Source organism: Arachis hypogaea, chromosome 20, assembly GCF_003086295.3.
Source record: "Arachis hypogaea cultivar Tifrunner chromosome 20, arahy.Tifrunner.gnm2.J5K5, whole genome shotgun sequence".
Classification (NCBI taxonomy): domain Eukaryota; kingdom Viridiplantae; phylum Streptophyta; class Magnoliopsida; order Fabales; family Fabaceae; genus Arachis; species Arachis hypogaea.
This window is the reverse complement of record NC_092055.1, coordinates 19,196,300-19,212,746: the sequence shown is the minus strand read 5'-3', so window position 1 is coordinate 19,212,746 and position 16,447 is coordinate 19,196,300. Positions and strand designations below refer to the sequence as shown.

Below are 16,447 nucleotides of genomic sequence, written 5' to 3'. Positions count from 1 at the left end.
ATTATTAAGTACAAAAAATTGATTTTAATATATATAATAGATTAAACCAACTACCATTATAAAATATTACAAAATAATAATAATAATAATCATTTTAATATAATTAGGTTCAAAATATTTTCAACTTTTTTGAATTTAAATTTATCTATTTGGTATAAATATAAAATAAAATTATATCACCATAAAAATTATTTGTGTCATAAATCTATACACAAAATATATAAATATTAATATTAATATTTTCTTTTACGGTTATATTGAATATTGTTTGTTGATCGTGAGGTATGAACAATTCTCACCTCAACGGTTCTATATAATAGACAATATAAATATAATATAACATTATAACATGTTTATATATGATAAATATAAGTTTTACACATTTTTTTAAATACATTCATAATAAGTTAAAAAAACAAAATATTCTCATTTTACTTAAAATAAACTGCATCAACTTTTATGTGCATGATATTAAGAAAAAATAATATGTTAAAAAAGATAGTTAAATTTATTATTTACTCTTTTTAATTATTTTTCAAACTTAAAATTCTGATTTTCATTTTTTTTCTCTTTTATTCATCATCTATATTTTTATGCCTATTATATCTTATACCATAAAAAATCATGTTTCCAACCAAAACAAATTTTATTTTTCGATAATTGTCCACACTCTAGAAAAAGCATCCCTTCCACTTTAGTTCACCATTTAATTAAGTTCTTTTTACTGGTCCAAATATGTTCCATACATAAATACTTAATCACGAATAAATATCATTAATCTTACTTGTCAATAACAAAAAACAAAAATTCAGAATTGCTCCACAATTAATAAAACTTAAATGCATAATAGTCTAAACTTGACATGTAGTGTCAGCATCACGTACTTATTTTCGACGTCCGGACCAGAAAATTTTTTTTCTTGAAATTATTTGCTTTAGATATTTGTTCAATCTATTCATATTGTGAAGGAGAATCTAGTAAAAGAAGAGAGAAATCTTCGTTACAATATATGACAACAGCATGTTTTTGGGGAAAGAATTTTATGTTAAGACAATTAAGAATTTTATATGATTTGGTTTAAATAATGGAGATTTCGTAATTTAATATTTTTAATTTTTACAAAAAAAAATAATTATATTATTTTCAATCCTTTTAATTAGAGTATTTCATTAAAATTAATTTGTAAATTTATGATTAAATAATATTTTTTTAAAGATAATTTCGTTGAATTAAAATTGGTTTTTAATTACTATATTACCCCTAATTTTAGTAAAATGATTAAACTGTCCATAACCCTAATTCTACTACATTCATCGCCTCCCTTTCCTCTTCATCCTGCGTAGCCCCCAACCCTCCTCTCCTCATTCTTTCTGCATTCTAACCTTTCACACACAAAACAAACACATTCACATACATGGAGAAAGAGATCCGCGAGAAGAGAGGAAGAGATCTGCAATCGAGAAAGGGAGGAGAGGAGAGCGTCGCAGCCGCTGCAAGCTGGTCACCGCCGAGCCCATCACCCGTGCCATTCATCTTCATCGCCGCCAGCTGAAGAGAGATGCGATGGAGAGAGAGAGGGGGTCCGCGGAGGGTGGTCACCGTTCGTGGAGTTCGCGCCAATGCCGTCACGGAGGAACGTCCCTGTCATCGCGAGCTGTCGCCATCGCATTTACTAATCTAACGGGGTTTACATTGGAGCTGCCGTTGGGTCAGCTCGGGATTGCGGTTGCTCCGTTTTGCTGTTACCGTAAGTATATCTTATTACGAACCCTCGCCGTTAGTTTTTTGTTATATGTTATTAAGGTTTTCGCGATATTTATATTTTAGGATTGAGTTATTGGGATTGCCTGTTGCGATTAAAGCCGTTTCTGCTATTGCGAAAGTGAGCAAACCTGTGGTTGAAGCTGCAGTTGATTTCGGGCGGAGAGAAATGGTTCTTGTGACGCATTTAGTTTATGGGTTCAAATTTTTTAGGTAGGATTTTTTCTTAAAACTTAATTTTATCTTACAGAGTTGTTATAAATAAATATCAATGTGAAAAATATATTTCTGTGATTATGTTTGTCTTATGGATGTGGCTGTTTGCTGTATTAAATCATTGATTGCTTCATTGATGTGTGGTTATTGATAAAAGAGTGGTTTATAAAGTTATTTGATTTAATGTTATTAAATGTGGTTTTTTTTCTAGTCTTGGAGTTCGTTTGTTAATGTAAATTAGTCAGTTTTTGAAATGATTTGAACTATGAAAATGAATGGATTTTTGGAAGCGGTTTGGTTTTAAATTAGTTTGATTTTATAAATTACTTAATATTAGAGTTGGTTTGATTTTGAAGAAAAGATTTATTATTGGAATTGATTCAATTTGAAAATAATTTGATATTAGAACTGGATGAATTTTGGAAAATGATTGAGACTTGAAAATGGTTGAGAAAGGTTTGAGAAATGTTTAGATGGGATCCGAAAAGGGTGGCAGAGTCCGAGTTTTAGAGGAGATGCTGCTGAAATTTTATAAAAATTGGAAGCTTCGTTTGAAGTAATTATTTAAAAAGATTTAGTTTTAAAGATTATAAGTTTTAAATTTGATTTATTTAGAAAAGAATGAATTATGTTTTGAGTTGGGGTTGTTGATGAACGAAATGGGAGGATGGATGTCGATGATTGAATTTGAGTGAAGGATGATGAGGATTGGTTAAAGTATGATTGCTGAATGAATTTGGAAATGAGATATAAATTGATGAACAATGATGATATTGAGGATGATACGGATATTGATGAATTATGATTGAAATATTCATATGGCTTATTTATTTGAATTATCTGAGACACGAGTTTTCCTGGATAGACGCAGTGGCTTGCCACCACTTGCTCCAGGTTGAGACTTGATACTCTGTTGACCCTGCGACGTAAGGGTGACTTGACACTTATAAATTTACGGGAATGGTACCCCCATTGAGCGATTTGATATATATATGAGAAAAATCTATGCATAGACTCATGGGGATGCGCGTCGGGGGACAGTCCAAAGGTTTAGCAAACCAGACTTGTTGGGTTGGCTGTATAACCGATAGATGAGCTCATTAGCCATAGGACAAGCATGCATCATTTGCATTTGTATGCTTTGTTTGGGTTTGAATTTGTTTTGGTTTGCCTAATTGTTAAACTGCTATTAACTGCTACCTGAACTAATTGCTGTAACTGCTACCTAAACCTATGCTTTCCTTGTCTGTTTTGCCTGTGTTTATCTTGGTGTGCTATTTTTGAGAATGAGCTTTGGTGTTGATTTGATGGTTGTGTTGATTGATTGCGTGGTTGGTTTCTGATTAAGATTTTCTTATAAGAAAAGAAAGATTTTGGATTTCTGGATATTCTTTTAAGTATTAATTTTTTTTAATGAAAGGGTTTTTGGATGACTAGTTGTTGGTTTTTAAAAGATTCAAAGGACGAACAATAATCACTGAGCTTAAAAATAGATTTCTCTTTAAATATCTTATTATAACAATTCTGAAACTTTGTGGTGAGACCGTGTGGTTAGGTTCTCACCCCCTACAGCTTTATCTTTTCAGGAGACAGATGAAAAAGCTCACGAGGGGTTGTATTGCGTTTCAATTAGTCAATAATGCTGTTTAGTTTTTATTTATTTACCCCTCGCCATCAATATTATATTATGTAAGAGGGATAAGAAGTTTTGTATATGTATATGCTTGTTTTGTTTTATTTAAAAAGTATTCTTTTTCCGGTTTATAAAAAAAAAAAAAAACAGTGATACGATTTCGGGTCAAAGGCTCCTATTTTATTATTAAGTATATGAAATCGTTGTAATAGTTCTTACTATCAGAGTAGCGCAGCCGGAAGCGTGACATTCTGATAGTGAGGGTGTTACATATTTACTAAAATTTTGCACACAAAATTAATACAGTTTACATTTATATTTTTTAGAATTTACATACATAAATTAATAAAATTTATTTGTTAAAGATAATTTAATATTTATACTCACTAAGTAATAACTAAAAATACTAAAAATTACTTATTCTAAAATTTTTTCTAAATAACAATCATGCACCACTTAAAACAAAATAATAATATATGCATATTATGCAATGATGATGATGATGATGATGATGATGATGATGATGATGATGATGATGATGATGATGATGATGATGATGATGATGATGATGATGATGATGATGATGATGATGATGATGATGATGATGATGATGCTTATTGTTTTGTCAATTTTTAGCAAATCGATGGTTGTTCGATATCTAATAGTCTGGGAGCGAAACCTACTCCTCTTTACAGGTACTAGTTTTCTATAAGTGCATCAAAAAGGCTTCGATTAGACGAATAATGAAATAAAAAGTAAATTAAAATTTGTAAAAGAACAAAAGAAGTTAAAAACAACGAATTTGAAAAGGAAATTGGTTGAAATCGAAAAATGTTGCGTTAAAATTTAAAGAAAGCAGTAAAGGTGCTTTCGACTAGATCAAAAGACTTTGACATGAAAATTAAAGATATTGAAACGTAAATTGCATTCGAAATTTAAATCATTGCTTGAAACATAAATTCACTTGAAAAATAAAGTTTACAGAAAGATAAATTGAAAAGATAAAAGCATGGAAGGAATCCTACAGATAATTAACTCGAAGTAGACTCAGAAAGTCTTTGGGGATGTGAGTGTGCATGAGTAATTTCTGAGTCAAAGTTCCAACCCTTATTCCCTAAAACTTTCTAGTAATATAGTCTATTTCTGTAACCGATTATTAATTACATAGCACTAACTTGTATGCGCACTCCCAAGTAACCGTTCCTGCTCTTTTGCCAATAAGCGTTACTCATAAATTTCTCACTTGATGAAAACCTTCAACTTCTCCACTTATGTAACCGCTCAATCCACTATTCGATTTCTCATTCAAATACCTGTTCGACTAGGCCCGTTCGATTTAATAAGGTGTCCGAAATTGAGTCTGTGTCGAGTAACTCCCCGCTAATGCCTGTACGTGCATCTTTTCGACATTTGCTTCCATCTCAATTGACCTCGTTACTACTTCAAATTAACTTACCTTAGTCGAAAATATTTTTCGACTAACAAATTGCCCCCTTGGATTAATGTGTTTGTCCTTGATAGCATTATTGGAAGATGAAACACTTAATCTAAATTCAAATTTCAATCTCTTAAATCAATAATAATTACCATTTAATTTCCCATTAATATTGACCCGTTTGACACGTCTCCCGTGACTTGCGCTTTCTCTCTCTACCACTTCGCCTTCTTCGCAAAGTTACATCTTTTCTCTTTGAACTCCCTCTACGATAACGGCCACAGTAAAACTTCCTTTAAATTTGACACTCACACGTTTGTCAGACTTTCTCGAACCCTTATCCTCTCAATTTCTCTTGCATCCATTTTTCTTACACAACCTCTATTCTCCAATCTTCATTCCTATCTGCTCTGCAATGGCTGCTTTTTCATCTCATGCTGCTACCCAAGACAAAGGCAAAGGTCCCATGGTGGCACGACCAGCTCCACCAGCCCTCCATGTGTTGAATCAAGTCAATGATGAAGTCATTTTCATCATTGACGATCCACAAATTCAAATCAATGATACCAGAATTCTAATTCCATTCACAGTAGGAGGAGGTGCTCATTGTTTCATTGGGCTTATCGAAACCCTGGAAAGGGCGAACAAGAAACTACCTTTCTTCCCTAGTGCTCAGGGGGAAGATTTGTTGATCAATCAAGCCCTCGACATCTCTTTCTTCATCAATCAAAAACGTTTCAGAAACAATCCAAAGATTAACCCTCGGGGGGCCGACTTTACAGCCTGGCACCAGTGCCTTGCTCCTACAAAGAGCGTTGTTTGGCGAGCTTTGGGAATTCAGGATCTTTTAAGACTCTCCCATTTCTCACCTTCAACTCTCCCCTGGATGATTAGGGCCGTAACCTTCTTCTGGAATAGGACTACCAACAATTTCCACCTTCCTTGTGGAATGATTGGTATGTCTCTTTTGGATGTAGCTGCTATTATAGGGCTCCCGATAAGTCTTCCAGACTTCACTTCTGACATGCAACCCAAACACCAATACAACATTGCCTCCAACACTTCATATAGTGATTTTATTGCTCATCACATGGGTGCAGAGGGCACTGCAGTTACAGATGATGAGCATGTAGCCTTTCTGTTTTATTGGCTGAATGCAATCGTCTTCTGTTCCCAAAGTGTCCAAATGTCGAAGTTTTTTCTTCCTCTAGCTGCTCTGCTTCACGAAGGAAATAATTTTAATCTGGTCAAGCTTTTTCTAGGGCATGTTTTTGAAGAGCTTGGTCAATTTGTAAATTGTCTTCGAGACAATTATTTGATCAGTACAGGTGGCCCTCTCTAGCTTCTCCAACTATGGCTTAATGCCATTTTCAAAAAATATATGACAAAGCCTGGAGGTGGTGCTACCGATAAACAACACATCGAAGGCTTTCGATTGGCTGATTATAAGCCAAATTTTCCAGATATACAATCGGACAAAGACCAATTTGGGCTGTTTTTTCTCTCTTCCATTCCTGTAAATATTTTTACAATGAAAACCTCAATTTTACTCCTTTTATGCGTCGAAATTGTGGTCCTGCATAGCTTGAGCGTTTACTCTTTCCAAATGACACTGAGGAAAGTGAACTGGCTATCGGAGTTGGGCGAATTTACTGGCTGTTCAAGTAATTCCTACAGGGCTATCCCAACACAAAAAGGAAAAGTTCAAAGTGACCCTATACGCCCCTCATTTCACAACCAGACTATTGGGTTTCTCACGAGCCATTCCAACTCCACTTCCTCGAAACAAAAAACCATCTGCCACATCACCCTGACTTCTCAAAGTGAACTTGATTTTTGCCTCTTGAAAAATCAACAACAGAGAGAGCGTTTCAATTTCCTCGTTTATGATCGCAGTTCATATATCACCAAATCTTGTTTCGAATGGTGGACTGCTTACTATTCCAGGTACAGTCGTACCTTAGAGGAAATCCAGCGTTCTGCTATTCGAACAACTCCTGCTGCTGAAGGCTCTCCCAAAAAATCTCAAAAAAAAAAGCTGACACCACAACCTCCTCACGCCAACCGCAACAAAAGAGTCGAAGGAATCCCGCCGGGACTTCCAGAAGGGTAACTTTTCTAGTAATATTCATGCACCTTGAACTGAAATATTTAAAAAAAAATCACATTTACTCAACACCTCTTGATTTTGATCTTTTCATCAGTTACAGTTGCAACCATCGAGTGAGACCTCTGATGGAAGTGAGCAGTCTATTCGTAACATCCTTACTGCTTCCTCACAATCAGAAGATACAACTGATTCAAATTCGAGTCTTTAATTAATTCGAAGGCCAAGAATTATTCTGGTAACGTCATGTCAATTCTACATATACTTCGATTAAGTTAGAATAAATCTTAACTTATAACCGTGTACTTTGTATATCAGCCCACTACTGCTGCTCAATCAATCACCTCACCCCTGGCACTTGATCAACCGCTTCAACAACAACAACATGACCAGAGACATAGCACATCTCATGATTTAATCCAAGCCACAGAGTCCGTTCAGCCACTACAAGTTGCTTTTCCACTTCCTACTGGGACACAAGTGGTTGATCTAACAACAGAGCAAACCTAACACTCACCAACACGAACTCTAAGCACTGGACATACCTCTCCAATCATCCAGGCTGCACCTTCGTCTGAATATCAAGTGGCCCTTGATTCTGAATCCCCATCTCGAGTTGCTGAGACGACTGGTCCTGACTCAGATTCTGCATCAAAAGTTTTAGAGACTTTCCCTTCTCCTCAAAGAACCTCTAGTCCTCTTCAACATGCTGAATTTCAAACTCCCCTTGGTCAAGGATCTAGAGGTTTGGGTGTTTCTTCTGAACCTACAAGTGCCACTTTGGCTAACCTGGTCTCCATCTTAAATCAAGCTATCCAAGAAGACGAAGTGTCTATTCATGCCCCTATACTTCTTGGTCCTCCTGCATCTGGTCCTTCATTCGAACTGAATGTCGATGCTCGAGAACAACTCCGATCGCTTCTTAAACTCTTGGACCATCCACCTGCTGCATGGATCAATGATGCAATTCTTAACCAGCTTTTGTCTGATCTTTTGAACTCTGCTTTTGAACTTCCGGCTCCTACCCCACATTCTGCCATAGTCCATCAATTCAAACAACTTGCTAACAACAGTGTAGCTTTCCAAAACAAGCTTTAAGAAATCAAAAACGAGGAAGCTAAGATCAAAACTGAAGTAGAAGGCTACACTGCAACCCTTTCAACCAATCAAAGCTTCTCGAGCAGAATTCGATTCAAGGATCTCTCAGGCTATTTCTGTTCAAGCTTATTATGACAATGAAGAGATAAAACTCGAAGATGAATTGGCCCAGATTAATGAAAAACTTGCCAAAATACGCAAGAGAAGAGCCGATATAGCCATACCTCTGACCACTGCCCAGCAAGAACAACAACAACTTATTCAAGAAATTGTTTCTATTGAGACCAAACAAGAAGAATGTGGGAAAAAACTTGACAAGGTCCAATATGAAAAGTTCAAGCATGCTGAGGTACTTTCAGTTCTGGACAGCGAAAGGGCAAAGCTACGCTCAGACTTGGCAAAACTCCTGGCGCCTCATACTTCTTCTTAAATTTCAGTATTTGTAATAATTTCACTTTCTTTCGAACTTATGCACCTTGACTTTAATTTAGCAAACAATAATATTGCTTTAAGTATTTTCCATTAATCGAGTCAATTACATTTCCCGATTCGATATCTTTGATCCGATATGCATTTCCTGAATATAATCCTATCACTTGGAAAGGACCCTCCCAAGTATAGGACCATTTGCCAAGAAATCTCGATTTGTTTTCCATTGGCAAAATAACTTTTAAAACCGACTCACCTATACTGAAACACTTTTCTCTTATTCGACGATTATAACTTCGAGCAACACTTTCTTTTTGTCGAATTATATTATCAAGTGCCAGGATTCGCTCTGAATCTAATTCATTCAACTCATCAAACATTGCATTCCAGTAATCATCGACTAGCAAGTCATTCTGTTTCGATACTCTCAAAGTATTCAAATTAATTTCTAGTGGTAGCACCGCATCATGGCCATAAACCAATTTAGAAGGCAAAGTACCTGTTGACCCCCTTGGTGAATTTCGATATGCCCATAATACTTGGCTTAAAGTTTCATGCCACGTTCGAGGTCTATTCCCGATATGCTTTTTTATCAGACTTATCAGGATTTTATTTGCTTCCTCCACTTGCCCATTAGCCTGTGCATAATAAGGAGTTGAAGTAACCATATTAATATTCCTCGAGGTTGCAAAATATTTAATTCGCTGACCAGTAAACATAGTCCCTTGATTAGTACTCAATGTTTGAGGAATTCCAAATCGATGGATTATATGTTCCTCGATGAAGTCTATTATTTCATTTTAACCAACTTCTATTAAAGGAACCACTTCCACCCATTTTGTAAAATAATCAATTACAACCAAAATAAACTTATGTTGTTTCGATGAAGGAGGATGAATCAATCCAATCAGATCCAAAGCCCAACCTCTAAAGGCCATGATTTTATTATCGAATGCAACTCAGATACTGGGATCTGTTGTATCAAACCATGTTTTTGACATTCCTGACATGCCTTTGCATAATCGATGCAATTTTTTTTATCATGGATGGGCAATACACGTGGTTGCGATATAACATCCATTTCATCTTCTTTCCCGCTTGATGGGCACCACATATCCCTTTATGAACTTCACCTAAAGCAATATCTTTATCATCCTGGCTTAAACATCTCGACAAACTTCCATCGATCCCCTTCTTATACAACTCATCAGCCATTATGACAAAATTTATCTCCTGCAATTTTATTTTTCTTTCGACTGGGATGCTGGGATTCTTTAAATACTCAATAATAGGCTTTCTTCAATCATCATCTTCCCATTTGCCTATACATAAAGCTTCCCTTTCATCCGCAGGCACTAATATTTGATGGATACTAGCCAACTTTTTTAGAGTTTCTGGACCGATTCTATATCTCGAAGTAATTTGGGCTAATTTATTAGCAATTTCATTGTGAATCCTTGGGATGTGAACCAAAGAAACTTTTCGAAAAGAAGTTAACAATTCCCAAGCCGTTGCTAAATATTTCTGTAACTTCTCATTATTGCATTTAAATTCTTTCGATAACTACTTTAGGACTAACTGAGAATCCCCTAGGATTTGAACTTCTAGAGCCCCTTTATCGATCAATATTTGGAGGCCCAAAATTAAAGCTTCATACTCTGCCATATTATTCGAGCAAGGATATTTTAACTCAAATAAAAATTCCGATGGAATTCCTTCTGGTGAAACAATAAGAATTCCTACTCCAGCACCATCTTTGTGATTCGATCCATCAAAATATAACTTCCAATAATCGACTTCAATATCGATTATATTTGCCCACTGGTCATTCAGATGGTTTGAATTGTCAACAAGAAAATCTGTAATGACCTGACCTTTTACAGCCTTGGCCGGGACATACTGTAAATCAAATTCTGTCAAAGCCAGCATCCATTTTCCTAAACGCCCCCGTAACATCGAAAAACTCAACATATACTTGATGAGATCAGTTTGTGCTATAACCTTCACCGATTTAGCCACCATATAGCATTTTAATTTCATACAAGCATAATATAAAGACAAACACAACTTTTCTATTGGGGAGTACTGATGAGCGGATAATTTATACACTTTTTGACATTGTTTTTAGTATGTTTTTAGTAGGATCTAGTTACTTTTAGGGATGTTTTCATTAGTTTTTATGTTAAATTCACATTTCTGGACTTTACTATGAGTTTGTGTGTTTTTCTGTGATTTCAGGTATTTTCTGGCTGAAATTGAGGGACTTGAGCAGAAATCAGATTCAGAGGTTGAAAAAGGACTGCTGATGCTGTTGGATTCTGACCTCCCTGCACTCAAAGTGGATTTTCTGGAGCTACAGAACTCAAAATGGCGCGCTTCCAATTGCGTTGGAAAGTAGACATCCAGGGCTTTCCAGCAATATATAATAGTCTATACTTTGGCCAAGAATTGACGACGTAAACTGGCGTTCAATGCCAGCCTTCTGCCCAAATCTGGCGTCCAGCGCCAGAAAAGGATCCAAAACCAGAGTTGAACGCCCAAACTGGCACAGAAACTGGCGTTCAACTCCACAAATGGCCTCTGCACGTGGAACACTTAAGCTCAGCCCAAACACACACCAAGTGGGCCCCGGAAGTGGATTTATGCATCAATTACTTACTCATGTAAACCCTAGTAGCTAGTTTATTATAAATAGGACCTCTTACTATTGTATTTGACATCTTTTGATCATCTTAGGATCTTAGGATCATCTTTGGATTACCTTATGATCCTTTGATCATGTTTTAGGGGGCTGGCCATCTCGGCCATGCCTGGACCTTCACTTATGTATTTTTAACGGTAGAGTTTCTACACTTCATAGATTAAGGTGTGGAGCTCTGCTGTTCCTCAAAGATTAATGCAAAGTACTACTGTTTTCTATTCAATTCATCTTATTTTGCTTCTAAGATATCCATTCGAGAACCGACATACGCAAAAGGATAGTAAATCCTATTCCAGCATGATCGAGAACCGACAGATGAATAGCCGTGCCGTGACAGGGTGCGTGAGCATATTATTCACTGAGAGGATAAGATGAAGCCATTGGCAAGGGTGATGCCTCCAGACGATTAGCCGTGCCGTGACAGGGCATTGGATCATTTTCCCGAGAGATGACCGAAAGTAGCCATTGACAGTGGTGATGTATCACATAAAGCCAGCCATGGAAAGGAGTAAGACTGATTGGATGAAGATAGCAGGAAAGCAGAGGTTCAGAGGAACGAAAAGCATCTCCATTCTCTTATCTGAAATTCCTGCCAATGAATCTACATAAGTATCTCTATCCCTTTTTTTGTTTATTTTGATCTAATAAAGTATCATGTTTAAATCCGCCTGACTGAGATTTGCAAGGTGACCATAGCTTGCTTCATACCAACAATCTCCGTGGGATTCGACCCTTACTCACGTAAGGTATTACTTGGACGACCCAGTGCACTTGCTGGTTAGTTGTATCGAAGTTGTGACAATCATGAATTAAGATCAGAGCACCAAGCTTTGGAGCCATTACCAGGATTTGTTCGAACCTGGAGATCACAATTTCGTGCACCAAGTTTTTGGCGCCGTTGCCGGGGATTGTTTGAGTTTTCGGCAAGCTTTTGGTCTGGTAACATCAGTGCCAAGTTTGATCCGGCAACAACACCAAGTTTTTGGCGCCGTTGCCGGGGATTGTTTGAGTTTGGACAACTGACGGCTCATCTTGTTGTTCAGATTAGGTAATTTTCTTTTTGTTTTATTTTCAAAATTTTTTCAAAAAAAATTTCTAAAATTTTCTCATCTATTTTCAAAAAATAAAAATAAAAATGTTTTCAAAAATAAATTATTCTATGGCTTCAAAATTTTTAAGAATGAATTCTAGTGTTTCATGGAATATGCTGAATCATATCTGGCTGTAAAGCCATACCCAAACTACTTTGGGATTGGTATTCAACTAATCACTCCAGCCCATGTAATTATATGTTGCAGCCTGGCTGGCTGTAAAGCCATGTCTAAATTCTTTTGGACTGAGGCTTGCAATTTGTTATCAAGAGCAAGCTAGTTGGAGCTAATCCACCTGCTACTGTTCCTGATCTACCTGCTGAAGCTTGGCTGGCCATTGGCCATGTCTAGTGTTTTGGACTGGAGCTTTCTTTGAAAGCTTGGCTGGCTAGTGAGCCATGTCTAATTCCTGGACTGAAGCTTTAGACTAACATGGCAAGATTCCTGGAATTCATATTAAAAATTTTGGAATCCTTATTTTCCTTTTTCATATAATTTTCGAAAAAATCCAAAAAAAAAAATTAGAAAATAAAAAAAAATCAAAAATATTTTTCTGTTTCTTGTTTGAGTCTTGAGTCATATAATAAGTTTGGTGTCAATTGCATGTGCATCTTGCATTTTTCGAAAATTCATGCATTCATAGTGTTCTTCATGATCTTCAAGTTGTTCTTGGTAAGTCTTCTTGTTTGATCTTGATGATTTTTTGTTTTGTGTCTTTTCATGTTTATCATATGCATTCTTGAATTCTTCGTGCGTAAGCATTAAAGAATTCTAAGTTTGGTGTCTTGCATGTTTTCTTTGCATTAAAAATTTTTCAAAATTATGTTCTTGATGTTCATCTTGACATTCATAGTGTTCTTGGTGTTCATCTTGACATTCATATCATTCATGCATGCATTCATTGTTTTGATCTAAAAATTTCATGCATTGCATAATTTTCATGTTTTTCATAAAAATTTTAAAAATCAAAAAAATATCTTTCCTTTTTTTTCTCTCATCAAATTCGAAAATTTGGATTGACTTTTTCAAAAATTTTTAAAATCAAATTATTTTTCATGAGTCAAATCAAATTTTCAATTTGAAAATCTTATCTTTTTCAAAATCTTTTTCAAAAATCAAATCTTTTTCAAAATTCTTAATTATTTTCGAAAATTCCAAAAATATTTTTCAAAAATCTTTTTCTTATTTTTATAACAAATTTTCGAAAATAACATAATCAATTAATGTTTTGATTCAAAAATTTGAAGTTTGTTACTTGCTTGTTAAGAAAGATTCAAACTTTGAGTTCTAAGAATCATATCTTGTGATTTCTTATGAATCAAGTCATTAATTGTGATTTTAAAAATCAAATCTTTTTCAAAACTAATTTCAATCATATCTTTTCAAAAATATCTTCTTATCTTATCTTTTTCAAAAATATCTTTTCAAAATATCTTTCCTAACCTCCTAACCTCTTATCTTTTCAAAAATTTGTTTCAACTAACTAACTAACTTTTTGCTTGTTTCTTAACTTTTTCAAAACCACCTAACTAACTCTCTCTCTCTAATTTTCGAAAATATCTCCCCTCTTTTTCAAAAATATCTTTTTTATTAACTAATTATTTTTATTTTTAAATTTTAAAAAAAATTTTTCGAAAAAAATACTAACATTTTTCAAAAACTATTTTCAAAAATCACTAACTCCTTTTCAAAAATAATTTTCGAAAATTTCCTCCTTCTCTCTCATCTTATTCTATTTATTTATTCATCTCCTAACATCTCATCTCACCTCTCTTCCATCCTCACAGATGTGTTTCTTCCATTATATTACATTCTTTGTCTCCCACTCTTCTTCCACTCACACAGGAATCCCTATACTGTGGTATAAAGGATCTCCATTATTATTATTATTTTTCTGTGCCTTCTTCTTTGTCATATGAACAGGAGCAAGGATAAGAACATTCTTGTTGAAGCAGATCCAGAACCTGAAAGGACTCTGAAGAAAAAAATTAAGAGAAGCTAAAATACAACAACCCAGAGATAACCTTTCAGAAATTTTCGAACAGGAAAAGGAGATGGCAGCCGAAAATAATAATAATATAAGGAGAATGCTTGGTGACTTCACTGCACCTAATTCCAATTTACATGGAAGAAGCATCTCCATTCCTGCCATTGGAGCAAACAACTTTGAGCTGAAACCTCAGTTAGTTTCTCTGATGCAGCAGAACTGCAAGTTTCATGGACTTCCATCTGAAGATCCTTTTCAGTTCTTAACTGAATTCTTGCAGATATGTGATACTGTTAAGACTAATGGAGTAGATCCTGAAGTCTACAGGCTCATGCTTTTCCCTTTTGCTGTAAGAGACAGAGCTAGATTATGGTTGGATTCTCAACCCAAAGACAGCCTGAACTCTTGGGATAAGCTGGTCACGGCTTTCTTAGCCAAGTACTTTCCTCCTCAAAAGCTGAACAAGCTTAGAGCTGATGTTCAAACCTTCAGACAGAAAGAAGGTGAATCCCTCTATGAAGCTTGGGAAAGATACAAACAGTTGACCAAAAAGTGTCCTTCTGATATGCTTTCAGAATGGACCATCCTGGATATATTCTATGATGGTTTATCTGAGCTATCAAAGATGTCACTGGACACTTCTGCAGGTGGATCCATTCACCTAAAGAAAACGCCTGCAGAAGCTCAAGAACTCATTGACATGGTTGCTAATAACCAGTTCATGTACACTTCTGAAAGGAATCCTATGAGTAATGGGACGCCTATGAAGAAGGGAGTTCTTGAAGTTGATACTCTGAATGCCATATTGACTCAGAATAAAATATTGACTCAGCAAGTCAATATGATCTCTCAGAGTCTGCATGGAATACAAGCTGCATCCAACAGTACTCAAGAGGCATCTTCTGAAGAAGAAGCCTATGATCCTGAGAACTCTGCAATAGTAGAGGTAAATTACTTAGGTGAACCTTATGGAAACACCTATAACTCAACATGGAGAAATCATCCAAATTTCTCATGGAAGGATCAAAAGCCCCAACAAGGCTTTAATAATGGTGGAAGAAACAGGTTTAGCAATAGCAAGCCTTTTCCATCATCAACTCAGCAACAGACAGAGAACTCTGAACAAAATACTTCTAATTTAGCAAATCTAGTCTCTGATCTATCTAAGGCCACTGTGAGTTTCATGAATGAAACAAGATCTTCCATTAGAAATTTGGAAGCACAAGTGGGCCAGCTGAGTAAAAGGATCACTGAAATCCCTCCTAGTACTCTCCCAAGCAATACAGAAGAGAACCCAAAAGGAGAGTGCAAGGCCATTGACATAAGCGCCATGGCCGAACCTGTAAGGGAAGGAGAGGACATGAATCCCAAGGAGGAAGACCTCCTGGGACGTCCAGTGATCAATAAGGAGCTTCCCTCTGAGGAACCAAAGGACTCTGAGGCTCATCTAGAGACCATAGAGATCCCATTGAACCTCCTTATGCCCTTCATGAGCTCTGATGAATATTCCTCTTCTGAAGAGAACGAGGATGTTACTGAAAAGCAAACTGCCAAGTTTCTTGGTGCAATCATGAAGCTGAATGCCAAATTATTTGGCATTGATACTTGGGAAGTTGAACCTCCCTTGTTCATCAATGAACTAAGTGATCTGGATCAACTGACATTGCCTCAGAAGAGACAGGATCCTGGAAAGTTCATAATACCCTGTACCATAGGCACCATGATCTTTAAGGCTCTGTGTGACTTTGGTTCAGGAATAAACCTCATGCCCCTCTCTGTAATAGAGAAACTGGGAATCTATGGGGTGCAAGCTGCTAAAATCTCATTAGAGATGGCAGACAGCTCTAGAAAACAGGCTGATGGACAAGTAGAGGACGTTTTAGTAAAGGTTGAGGGCCTTTACATCCCTGCTGATTTCATAGTCCTGGATACTGGAAAGGAAGAGGATGAATCCATCATCCTAGGAAGACCTTTCCTGGCCACAGCAAG

At 36.0% G+C, this 16,447-nt stretch overlaps 1 protein-coding gene and 1 non-coding gene across 2 annotated transcripts; both read right to left on the bottom strand.

The window, feature by feature from the left end:
* Positions 1-8,732: 8,732 nt before the first annotated feature.
* Positions 8,733-9,894, bottom strand: LOC112785551 (uncharacterized). Its single transcript, XM_025829013.1, has 2 exons — positions 9,667-9,894; positions 8,733-9,317 (listed from the first exon to the last, which is right to left on the bottom strand). The coding sequence occupies exons 1-2, from the start codon at positions 9,892-9,894 to the stop codon at positions 8,733-8,735; spliced, it is 813 nt and encodes a 270-aa protein (XP_025684798.1).
* Positions 9,895-14,921: 5,027 nt separating this feature from the next.
* LOC112788661 (small nucleolar RNA R71) lies at positions 14,922-15,029 on the bottom strand. The gene has a single exon (XR_003196018.1). It is a non-coding gene; the product is annotated as a small nucleolar RNA R71 (small nucleolar RNA).
* Positions 15,030-16,447: the final 1,418 nt, after the last annotated feature.

Excerpts from the sequence above, each read along its gene's own strand:
- LOC112785551 (XM_025829013.1), bottom strand. The coding sequence starts at position 9,894 with ATGGCTGATGAGTTGTATAAGAAGGGGATCGATGGAAGTTTGTCGAGA. Across the intron at positions 9,318-9,666 it reads TCAGGAATGTCAAAAACATG|GCTAATGGGCAAGTGGAGGA; the intron begins GTTTGATACAAC and ends TATTATGCACAG.